Here is a 13,174-nt window from a genome sequence, read left to right as displayed (position 1 = left end):
TTGTAGTTCGAGATATACACTCTCTTTAGTATGGGTATGCAATTTTCGAGCAGAGGCCTAAGAATAGGGCTTGGGCCCAGAAGGTTTTAAGTCAGTCTTTAGGATCTTTAATTTATTTCAGAATTAAATACACACCAGCATCAGATTCAGGATGTTTTCAGGAGTTTAACTAAACGTTCTCTCTGTCTGCAGCTGAAGAGGATGCAGGAGATGCTGAATAAGATGCAGCAGCAGATGCACGACAAAGACCAGTGATTGTCTCCTGGAGCAGAGCAGGTCTGCATCGCCACCTGCTGTTTCTCTGCTTAACGACAACATGGTGGCAACTCTGTCTGTACATTTATCCTCAGTTTGGTGCTTTGTATAGTTTGTCTTCCTGGACGGTGGTTTGTCAGAGCCAACTTTTACTCTTTTTTATTCCCTCTCTGATCCTCACAAATAATTTCATGTGACTTTTTTTTCACATATGTCAAATCAAAATATTCTCTCCCAGCATTTTTATATATGTGTGCTGGCTGAGCTGAAAATGCACTTATTACCAGTGGCTGACTGTGAATGGAGAGCTTTTTGACATAATGAGAGGGTCGGTGCAGGTGTGAGCATGCTCTCTTTAATCATATCCGCTAAATGCTGTGGGACTATTTTGAGTTCAGCCTACTGTAGTGGACCCAGACAGCTTCATGCATTGGAAGGTAAGACAGACTTTGAGATGTGGTCTGAACCAAAGTGGTGGACTGATGATCGCCTGACCAGTAGGGCCATCCCCAGAGGCACCAGTGGCTACAAACTGAGCGTTTGAGTTTGGTCTTTACATCTGGACTGTCCTTCCATCACACAGGTGTCGGGTAGAAATGCCTGCAGTAAACTGCTGGGAGAAGAAGTTGGAAACAGTATTGCAGCAACAATCCTAAATACTAGTATCCTTAAACACATATAGATGCATGTAGTGCTACAGAAATATGTCCAGTCTATGTAAAATGATGTTAAAAGACGAAATATGATTTTATATCATGATATTAAAGCTTTATTCTTTTGATATTGTGTGTTTCTCTCAAAATTTTGACTCATTCTTCAAAGAAACATATTTCCAATATGTATTTTTCTCAAGCTTTAGACTTTATCATAATAACATGATGATTTTAACTACACCTCAACTGGGGAGAGATTTGGAATTTCACGAATAAAGTTTAGTGTGTTATTGTTATGAGAATGAGAACATATAAAAAAAATACTTTTACACAAACAATATTATCACTAATGTAAAATGCTACATTATTATTTGATCACAAATATCCTTGTGAAACAAAGACTTGATCCTGATATCATGACTTTTTAAAAAAAATGTTAAATACTGAGGCTAATCTAATTTTTTATGTCTCAAAAAGAGTGGCTTTATTCTCTAAGAGTTCTTTCATCCTCACAGTGGCCTTCATACTGTAATTAATCATGACATCATCACGACTGATGAGCTTTACCCAATCCTTAAACTACCCTCACCCTACAGTGTTCACTGAATTATTATAGAAGGTGGTTGTCATCATTAGCGCAAATCAAAATCAAATGTAACTTCTGTTTGTTATATCCTTTATTTTCTGAAACACTGTTCAGTTTATCTGTAGAACACAACTCTTTCATCATGTACAGATCACAGCACGGTTCATTTATTCTGTAAAAAAACAAAGTCCTCCTGCTGTAATGTCTCTCAGACACAATGTGTTGACTGGAATTTATCCATCTATATAAACGTATACATCTTCCTATGGATTGCTGTAGGTCTCTGTGAAGAAATCCTTTTATTGCGACAGCAAGCCTTTTGAATACAGCTCAGAAAAATAGAACATACACAGAATTTCAGTTATCTTTAGATATCTATTGGTATAAATGGGATGTTACATAGGAATACAGTAAATATATATAAATGTAACTGTGAATATATTATGTAAATGTCAGCGGGATACTGACTTTAGTAAGTTAATTAATTATACAGTACATATACAAAGGCTACAATATACAGTATGGGTTTCTCACTCTAGATTCAGCTATTATGAAGCTATTTACATTTAAATATGTTCATTGATTGAAAATAAAGATAAAACAAAAACAATTGTCACAGTAAAGAAAATAATGAAATTATAACTTCATTTTGAGTTTGTAACGTTTGTTTAGCTGAAACAAAACAAATGGTATAAGTGGTGTGGCCGGGTACAAAGAGGCTCACGGGTACACAGGGATGCAGAAATGTGTCAGCAGGAGTCTGAACCCAACTTGTTCTTTCTGCTGCAGCACATCCCGGCCTCTCACTCACTTCACTTACTCACTCAATTCATTTGAAATGTGATGCCATTCTTGCCAGCATGGCAAGTGCTGTAAACAGACTTCCTACAGACTGAGCCCATAGTAACCAGTGATGTCGTCAGTCAGGTCATCACCTTTACTACCGTCTGTATGACGACTAAAGCTCCAATGTAACGACCCTAGCATTAGTTTACGGGAAATTTCAAACACGATAGCACTGTCCTAAAAGTGTAACAGGTGTGAATGTACAGCAGCTTTCAAAGGTCGGGGTCGTCCCCCCTGAGGGTGTTGAACTCTTCAGGGGCCGAGTACTTGTCAGCACCCTGACCGGCTGACTGGCGGAATCCTGCTGCAATCTCATCGAAGGTAAGGCCCTTAGTCTCTGGAACCTTGAAGTAGGTGAAGGTGAAGAAGCCGAGCAGCAGGACCGTGAAGATGATGAAGACGTATGGGCCACAGAGTTGCTGCCGGACATCAAAAGGCATAACATCATTTCTTTTGAATTATGGGCACAAGCTAAAGTTATGAATTGAAGATACATTTAATATGACAATATCATTTGAATAGAAGCGGTCTTACCTCAACATACGGGAAGCCCATCCCCACTAAGAAGTTGGCCGACCAATTGGAGAAACCAGCAACGGCAAACGCAGCAGGCCGGGGTCCCTGGCTGAAGAGCTCGGCCACAATGAACCAGGGGATGGGGCCGGGGCCGATCTCAAAAAAGGCTACAAAACTGAAAATGGCCACAATGCTGATATAGGACATCCATCTGACCTGGTCCTGAGGAACACAGAACACCACACAGACTATCACTCACTTTATTTCAAAAGCCTGATGGATTAAGTCAAGATGATTTCAAACACTTACCAACAGCGCCATGGCAACGGTTAGAAAAACTGCTGAAACGGCCATTCCCATCAAACCAGTGAGCTGAAGGGGTCTCCTGCCCACACGCTCCACCACAAACAACTGCACAGAAGGAGGGAATGTATCTTATGAAGGTATAAAGTCCTAGAGGCAAACATGTGAGGCTGTGTTGTTTTGGGGTTTAGAACTTACAGAAACCACAGTGAAGGCAGTGTTGACCACTCCTGCACCAATGGTTGCATAGACCGGCTGGGACACACCTGCCCGCTCAAAGATCCCAGTGGAGTAGTAAAACACCTGAATAGGAACAGTTACTCTACATTTGCTATACAGTCCTTCTCAGTATGCTCTTCAGCTGTTTCTAGCCTACTGTTTTAACACCTCCTCATGTGTTAAACATGAGGAGGTGTTAAACCTAGAGATGCAAGGAGGCCTATCTATCAGATGCTTTAGCATTATGAAATGTGCTATATAAATAAACGTGCCTTGTCTTGTCTAGTTTACACCTCTTTGTAGCTTTTGTAGCACATATCCTTATTTCGATGTTTCATAAAAGTTCCGATGTACTGTATGTAAAGTACCATCAGTGTATCTACAAAAGATGTGTACTCACATCAGTGGATCCGTTCACAGCAGCAGACAGAACATAATGTCTGAGTCCAAATGAGATGAGCAAAGCATCATCAGCCTGTGCTTATTGGCTTCAAAATCAAAAAAGAGATCTTCACACCTTCACTTTGTTCACTTTTGTCAGGATTGGGCTTTGGCCCCTGTCTCTCTCTCTGTCTCTCTCTCTGTCTCTCTCTCTGTCTCTATCTCTGTCTCTATCTGTGTAGCTCCGCCCCTGGTCTCCTCCCGGCTCCCTCCTGTGTCTCTGTGTCTGAGTGCGTTTCCTGATTGCACTCATCCAACTCACCTGCCCAGTCCACCCAGCTGCCTTCAATCTTCTCATCACCCCACACACATATATACTCCCCTGCTTTCCCTGTTCTGGTTGTCAGATTGTCTTTGTTCGTCTCCCTGTCTTCTACATGTCCCAGCATTGTGTCTTCTGTGTCTATGCTCCGTGCTCCAGCGTTTGGTCCTGGGTCGTGACTTTGTCTTTTTGTGACTCTGCCCTTTTTTTACTCAGTTTGGATTTTCTGTTGCCGTGTTTGATGACTTGGAGCCCAGTAAAGCTACCTAGTTCTCCACGTCACCTTGTCGTCTGTGTCTGTGTCTGCGCTTGAGTCTTAGCTGAACCTGAGAGAACGTAACAACTTTGCACTACACATCTTTGCTGACTTAGGCTTCCTTATTATGTCATTTCATTTTCATCTTCTGTTTTTCAGTCATGTGTTGATAAAGAAAAGAGAAGCAACATTTTAGGTGAGACTGAAAAGCATAGGCAACATTATTAAAGGAACAGTGTGTGACATTTAGGGGGATCTCGTTTGTATCTACATATACAGTATATGTAGATACATGTCCTCTTCACGGAGCCATGTTTCTACAGTAGCCCAGAGTGGACAAACCAAACACTTGCTTTTGATAGGGCGCTTTGTGGTTTCACAATTTCGCCTTGGCCACTGTAGTTTGTGATAGAGAATCTTCCCTGTGCTAGTACATTTCTACTGTGATTTAGTTTATGTGCCTTACTCACTAACACAACTATATATGTGACATATGATTGTTACCTAGGAGAGTGGTAACAGGACCATATGGGGTATCGTGGGCTTTTGCTTTGATAAGAGGAAGTAACCAAATGGGGGATGCAGTTTAACCAGAGAATGTTGAGGTGTGAAGATTCTCAGAGATAGGCACGAGTAATAAAGACACATGTCTTTGTGTGACAAGGCTCAGAAGAGGAAGGGTTTGACTGGATGGGTCAATGGGGAGCTTGAAACTGCTTTGTTATAATGTAAATACCTGATGTTCTCCCAGCCTGTGTGCTGAGATGCTTATAAGCAAGAGAGACACTGGATTCTTGGCTCATCCTCTGCAGACTGAACTGCAGTCTGTATGACGGTGAAGCCTTCTCTGGCCACAGAATAAATACTTTAAAGACAAACTTCTTTCCTCAATGTTTCTTGTTTCAGTATTCAGTATTATAGGACTCACTCTGTGCTATTGAATAGTTTTTTTCCACCACAAGTTCTCCTACACACTTGGCACACAGCAGAAGTTGCAGTTGGTTGCAATCTGCTACATCACCACTGGATGTCACCAAATCCTCCACACTGCACCTTTAAGGATTCATGTGTTGGACTGATCTAACCACCACATACTCAAAAGTCTGCTGTTGCTCAAGGGATAGCCAGCACAACATGAACACTTCAGAAGATGTAAAGTGTCTCTGTATAGCATATTAAAATGATTACGTTTTTTGGCTTATTAATAAATGTTTTGCAAAATTATTAAAATTGTGGATAACCTTGTTCGTTAGCGTTCTGATAATCAGAGAACAATACTGTTATGTTTATTTTGTAAGAAGATATCTGTGTCTATAGGAGGGGTGGTCGTCCAATATGGGTCAACTTTGAGGGCCTGTCTCTTGAGTCATTGTGTTTAATCAAGCCCCGTTCTAATAATCTCTCCTTTAGGTTAACATGTTGGAAAAAAAATGGTACTGCATGTACCTGGAGAAAGGGCAGTGAAGGTGTAGCACTGGGTTAAATGTTCCTCCAGAGGAAGAGGAATCTAATAAACGACCTATCAAATCTATTCTTCCTTGGGATGGTACAGTCACTAACTTGTCCCTCATTTGATCATAGCATTTGGCAGACCTCATCGGCTCCTCTTTGGTCCTTTGACTTACAGCGTTGATTCCAGACAGCTGCTGCGAGAGCTGCATCATGATGGCCACAAAGATAGGCTGGCGGTATATGGGGGAGCGGAACAGCTCGGGGATGGTCACCGTCTTCTCCCTCATCATTTGCTGGCTCTCCTCTTTCATCTCCTGCATGTCCTCGGTTACCTCGTCAGTGCCCCGCAGCTTCACCAAGACTGGAAGACAGTAGGCTCAAGTTACATGTAAGTCAGCTTGGAGGGGGGCCTCATTAAGCTGCCACACACTGAGGGTGCAGGATGTGGCAGGATATATGTGGTCTAATGATGAAGTATTACCAACCTTTCTTTCTGACAGGCAAGCTCATTTCACTACAGTAGCTTGTAGAAAAGCATTGATGAGTTGTGTTTGCATGTGTGTGTTTGCGTGTGTGTGTGTGTGTGTGTGTGTGTGTGTGTGTGTGTGTGTGTGTGCGTGTGTGTGCAGTGTGTCTCACTGCTGCGGGCTTTGCTCTCCTCGTTGCAGTTGATGAGCAGGTATCGGGGGCTCTCAGGGCAGAAGGGCAGCAGGACACACTGCAGCACAGCCGGCAGCAGAGTGAAAGCCAGCAGGAGGGGCCACAGAAAGGCATTCCCCAAGATGGATTCAGTCCCAAAGATCTGCACAGCACACGCAACACTTTGCTTATACATATTTTATATTAGTACATTGAGTATTAGCATGTGTAACACATGTAAAAATGTCATTTATATGTGAGCGACATTGTGTTTCAATGCAATAAAGAATAATGTTCACAAATGTATTTTTGATGCACACATACCTATATAAACCCACAAATATATAAAGTATTTGCAGTTTTTATCAAAAACATATTTGGATGTTGTTACATTTATACACTGTTGAACCTGCATTGCCCGTCATGTGTGAACTTCCATGCATTTGTGTGTGTGTGTGTGTGTGTGTGTGTGTGTGTGTGTGTGTCCTGCCACAATTTCGTTCACTTTTTTTCTTTTTCAAAAGGTAATTATTGGAGATTGGAGGGAATGACTTTAATGTGATCAATAGCCGTTACATCTGCACAGTCTGGAAGTTTGAATCAGAACACGAGAAGAGAACGAACGCTCCGAGCTCAACCTCAACCTTACTTCGGTTAGTTAGAGAGGCGGGACTCACATGTTGAGACTGCTGTGTGTGGATTAATGTGTTTACTCCGACTATCAGCATTATCACATTGGCACAATGACAATGTGGTGGCTCGGCCCTACTGACATTAATACCTTAATCTCATTATGACTGGATTATTGTGTGCATGTCGACATCTAGTCAACATCCCTAAGTTTACCAAGATGCTACTTACTGTACTGTTGGGACCTCAGCTGCAGAGAAGCAGGTCTTCATGTCTCTAACAGACTCAAAATGTCCTCCATTTTAACTGTTGATAACCTGTAATGCACCTTTCCCCAGAACTAACTGTATCAACAGAGTCATGTCAAAGTCACTATTGTGCTGAAAACACTTTCACACTGGTGGTTTATGACTGTGGAAATGTACATTATATCAAAGATAATTCTTCTCCTCATCAATGTTTTTTATCCAGCTTTTATTTCTCCAGTCAGCAATTATTCAAGACTCCATTCTTTGAATACCAGCTATGGCAGCCTGAACATTCACATTTGAAGGTGTTGGTTTTTTTGTGTGTGTAAAGGCCCTAAAGCTATTGGAGATGGGAAATGAAGAGGCTAGTCATAGTTCAAGAGTTGCAGTAAGGATCTCACCTGTGCCATGAGAATACCGATCACTACACCAAGTTGATGCAGAGTTCCTAATGCGCCACGCAGAGATGTGGGTGAGATTTCCTCAACATACATGGGCACAAAGCCGGTGCTGAGGCCGGAGTAGAGACCCACGATGAAACGTCCAATGATGAGCATCTCAAAGGAAGCGGCCAGCTTGGAGAAGCCCATAAACGCAGCAGCAATAAAGACGAGCACGTTGGCCATGAGCATGGAGTTCTTCCTTTAGAGAAAATAAGAGTTGTTTGTCATTTCAAGTGGCAGGTGATATTAATAAAGTTTTATGGTCATAGGAAGAGTCGTACCTGCCGAAGCGGTTGACGAAGAGGCCGACAGAGAAAGAGCCGAACATTCCTCCCACAGAGAAGATGGCCACAGAGAGCGACCACAGACCTGTTAAAGTACCTTGAGAGATGGGCTCTGAATATCTGCTGCTCCACGTCTCATTGTAGAAATGTTCAATAATCTAGAACATAAAACAACACACGTTCTGACTCAATGTGTCAGATCAATAAAGACAGACTGAACCTGCTTGTGGCTCTCAACAATGTCGCTCAGTCACTTGGTCCACCACTTATTGACTCCATGGATCCCCTAGCTATTCCTGGAGCACCATCATCACGTTTATATTTTTTTGTTCAGACTGAAATGTCTCAAGAACTATGGGATGGATTACAGACATTCATGGTCCCCAGAGGATGAACTATTCTAACTTTGTTGATACTATTCCTTTTCCTCCAGCTCCACCTACAGGTCAAATCTATAACAGTCTCATAGTTTGCGTGAGTAAAAGACTAAATACTATCAGCACTAATTTGCAAATGTTTTCCAAACAAAGATGGTTAATATTATACTGCTAAAAACTGCCATGTACACATTGTCATTGTGAGCATATTAGCATAGCATTTAGCTCAAAGCTCTGCTGTGCCAAAGTACAGCCTCACAGAGCCACTAATAATAGCTGTAGACTCTTAGTTGTTCCTTGTCCAGATGGAAGATATACAAATACAGATTGCATGTTAATACAAGCTGTAAGTTGGGGTCTTACATGCTGTCATCCCTAACTTCACTTCCAAACACCACATCCCAGTATACAACCATACACTACTGAATCAAATGGGACCAACCACTTCTTGACGCATTAGCTAAACCCATTTCCCCCTTTTAATGGTTAGGTCTTACTTTAATACTGATGCAGTGTTCAGGACAACTGTTCTAAGTCAATGTGCATGGTAGCATAGATTAGTAACCATAACATAAAGGCAGCATACATATTATTCACAGTAAAATGTCCCATAGGAAATTAGTTGGAGGAGCATCAACCCACTATGCATCATTATACGTTGTTTGTACATTTTCCCCATTGGGTCTTTCACATTATTGTCATAATAACCTTAAAGGTTCACATGACCTTAGGTAGTCCCCCTGCAAGCACAAGTTCAGTAACTTGCCTGGTAACCTTGAGCTCCTTAATCCTTAATGCCTCCAACAAACATCTCATTAACCTGTTCCCTGTCTTTTCCAATATCTGTCAAAGCACCTTCGGAGGCAACTGACATAAGTTAACCCTGTTTTCCACTGGGCTACATAAATAAAGTGTGCGTTTATCTTGCCTAAATAAAAAGTCTCTGTGGAACCACACAAGAATCCAAAGTTCTAGATGGATCTTTTCAGTCAAGGTGAACTAAATGGAGATGGCTCTGATGCAGGCGTGGAGAGGTGCTCCAACGTGACAGTACAGCTCACATAGATCATTGGTTTGTTGCTTAATTGACCTGTTTGTGTCGGTCTAATCAGTGGCTAAGCATGTAATGCAAAGCTAAGCAATTTAAGTCACTTTTTGTCAAATTCTTTGTCAAAATCATTTATATGTGACTTTGATGAAACATGTAACACTAAGCTAACTAAATGCTTCATGTTACCTAAGTAAGTTATACCAACTCCATCTCAACAAAACTAGCTAGCTTGCAAGCTTAACAAAGCGAGATAGCTTCTAGCAAGCAAATCAACATGTATTGATGCTAATAAAGTAAAAACATCCTCACTTAGCTTACACAAGATAGCCATTGCCCAGTGTTATTACATATGAATAAAGCTCATCTTGGTTTGTTGTCTTTGTCATTTTGGACTGTCGGTTCAGTAAGTACGGTACATGGATGTCCTGATGTACTGTTTATCAGACCACAAATGAGACAAGAGCTAGCATTAGCTAGCTCGTTCACCCCATTTCACTCCCTATCTTTGGCAGACTACTTCACCGGAGCTCCCGTCTGCTCTCCTCCTGGCAGGTTCTGGAGTGAACAGAACCGTTATAACCAACTAAGAAGAAGTAAGAGTGGGTGTTCTTTTACTCCATGAGCAATCAAAGCCGGCTGCAATCAGAATCAACTGGACTAAATGAGTTCTCTAAATAAATGCTGGGTGAAGGCAGTGAATGTATTACATGGATTCTTATGAGTGCACACGCTGCCACTTTCCACCGTCATCATTCTCACACATTTGTTTGTATTCTTTATATTTATTTCTGTATATTCCTTATATTTATTTTCCTTCCTTCTTTTTCACTCACACAACTACAGTAAATACTCACATTCTGAGGAGCGTTGATGACACCAGTGTTGTAGCCAAACTGGAGAGAGCCAATCACAGCTGTCCCCGCAGCCATCATCAGCTGGGGTGTCACCTGTTGTTATGACACAGAAACACAGATAGAGGTGTGCATTTACCAGACAACTCGCACACGTGGTAGAGGTGTTCAAGTTTAAATTCTTCTGTTTAAACAAGACTATTTCACTTTCTTACAGTACGGTTTGAAGAAGCAAAGACACCCCACAGCAATTTAACAGGCTTGCTTAATGTTTAATGTTATAAAGCTACACAGTTCTGTTCTATGTACTGTTCTTCAAATCAATATGAAGACAGCAGAGACCAACATTTATACTGTTTTAAGATGTGTCCCATTCATGTTAACATAAGGTTTTAGAAGTGTTTGAATTGTGACATAACTCTTCACCACTTCAGTTCTACTTTTGGCACAAAACTGAGATTTCATTCAATGTCAGCCGTTGATGGTGGAGGGTAAACAATTCTAATTATGTTTGTAAAGTGTAAATATGTTTGACTCTCTAGCTCTGCTCTAAGTACATATGGTGATGTTTCCTATAATATGTTCTGTATGTGTGTTATATAGTCTGGAGTGTCAGTGGACCTGCTGTGGCAGGAAGATTTGAAAAGAAGTTTGAAAGCCTATATTAATCTTCAGCAGGAACGTAATACTAACCCGTAAAACAAACAAAGCACTGTATAGTTGTGATGAACCTGCAAAACAACACTACTAGCACATTGTGGCCCTTCCCATGCATCCAGTATCAAAAACAGTGCTCAGAGTAGATTAAAATCTGCTGCCCTATGGAAGCAAACACCAGCAGTAATCTACAACTGAGCTCAAATGATCAATTAGACCCATGCTGAGTGAATTGGATTGAGAGAGAGGTTAAAGCAGGTGAATGTTACAGTTAACTGTGTAGCTTCACTTATCAACATGGTGATCAGTGTTCTGTTGGACTGTGCGCACAGATACTGTCTTCCAATTCCACACGAGGCACCAAAGCACACTAAGCATGATTTGTGATGTATTCACACTGGACAGACATAAACTAAAGACCAAACGGAAGATTGTTTTACTTAAAAGAGCAATAGAACATTTTAAGTACTACACTAAAGTCCAATTTTTACATACTTGTGTCAGTATTTCCATCCTACGTTACTTTATACTTCTACTTCACAACATTTCAGTAGGAAGAATGCTACTTTTTACTCCTCTACATTTATTTGAGGTATAGTTTTTTACCAGTCCACTTGATACAATTGAATTACACAACTGAACATAAAGTAAGCTACTCCACCGGTGCTACAATCTGATATTAAGGTATCAGTAATAAGTAATGCAACCATATAACACTGACGGCTGCCATTCTTCTGCATTATAAGTACTTTTACTTTTCATAACTTACTTTAAAGCTGCTATATTTGAAATCCAGAGTATTAATATAGCAGCAGACATGTAAATATATAGTGGAGTAATGCCCACCTGAGCAGAAAATGAAGTCACTCTCTGGGTAAATCCCAAGTCTCTTTTTTTAAATTTCCTCACTCCTCAATCCTTGCTTGTTCTGCTCCTCCACATTGACGGCCGTCCAAAGCTCTTATTTCTTTCTTATTTTCTTGGATCTCGGAGGAGCCATGTGGACACAATTAAGAGACTTGGGATGTACCCTCTCTGTGTGTGTTGTTGTCCAAGCTTCACTGTGGTTTGTTGACATAGCCGGACAGGTCCTCATATGCCTTTTTGTGCGTGTTAGTGCATGTGAGTCCCAGTGTGTGGTCCCCACTGGCTAGCTAATGGCCAGTGGACGCTACTCTGCACTGCACCCATACGGCGGTTACAGCTGATAACAACGTCCCAACCCAAGGCGTCATCATGTGCACACACTGTTAGCTCTGTCACCACTGCTGCCATTGTTTGCACTGTTAGCAAAGTCAGCACTGTTAGCTGACAGCTGCCGGCTCAGCCGTCACCATGTTGAGAGCCATGTGGAGGCAATCTCGCTTACTTTCAATTTGGAATATAGCGCCTTTAAGTACATTTTGCTGATAATACTTACTTAAGTACATTTTCAAATGGGATTTTACTTGTAATGTAGTACTTTTAGACTAAGATATTGCTACTTTTATGAAAATAATAGAGATGATTTTTTCTATCACCACTGCAAAGGTATGCAGAAAAAAACGTTTCATTTTACAGACTGTAGTTGGTGGTCACCATTTTCCCACAATGCAGTGCCTGCACAAAGGAAATGGAAGTGCTGCTCACAGCTGCAAAAGGCTAATTGCAGGTTGAGGTGAGATAGAACCAGAAATATGTGTGCGTGCGTGTGTGTGCGTGTTCTGCAGTGGGCTATTTTCAGATATTGTTATCAGAGCTACCTTATTCCCTCACGAGGACTTTATATATACTATGGGTGCTGCTGTTACCTGCCACACACAACTTAAGAAAGTGGAGGATCACCATTGTCAGCACCCTTTTCATGCCTCTTTACACAACTAGTCAGTTTACAACATTGTCTATAGCCCACTGATGAAGCAGCAGTTACCTGGCCGGTGCACTCCATCCCGGCTGCTTGGATCACTCACAAAGTCCACACTTAGAAATATCCGGATCGATAATCCGTCACGTCAGTATATATTCTACTTTCTACTAAAACAAGTCGTCATGATGCTGTCTGCAATATCATTTAGTCCAACATCGATGTAAACAAATCTTTGTCAGTTCTGCCTCCATTCACCTGCTGCCGTAAGCAGCTTAATGACGTCAGCACTAAGTGGATCTTCTGGAGCTGCCGTGTCTCCAGAGGAGTAGGAGAACCACTGCGCTGATTGGCTGAGAGGA

At 41.4% G+C, this 13,174-nt stretch overlaps 1 protein-coding gene across 1 annotated transcript; it reads right to left on the bottom strand.

Moving 5' to 3' along the window:
• Window positions 1–2,552: 2,552 nt before the first annotated feature.
• On the bottom strand, window positions 2,553–12,896 carry LOC306712374 (solute carrier family 2, facilitated glucose transporter member 1-like; the record flags this gene model as incomplete). The annotated part of the gene is made up of 10 exons (XM_079181623.1): window positions 2,553–2,759; window positions 2,875–3,078; window positions 3,166–3,267; window positions 3,358–3,462; window positions 5,963–6,150; window positions 6,429–6,591; window positions 7,708–7,948; window positions 8,031–8,191; window positions 10,316–10,408; window positions 12,879–12,896. The coding sequence occupies 10 exons, from the start codon at window positions 12,894–12,896 to the stop codon at window positions 2,553–2,555; spliced, it is 1,482 nt and encodes a 493-aa protein (XP_079037749.1).
• Window positions 12,897–13,174: the final 278 nt, after the last annotated feature.

The sequence above is a fragment of the Pholis gunnellus genome (assembly GCF_910591455.1).
Source record: "Pholis gunnellus genome assembly, chromosome: 2".
Taxonomy (NCBI): domain Eukaryota; kingdom Metazoa; phylum Chordata; class Actinopteri; order Perciformes; family Pholidae; genus Pholis; species Pholis gunnellus.
This window is presented reverse-complemented; position numbering and strand designations above follow the sequence as displayed.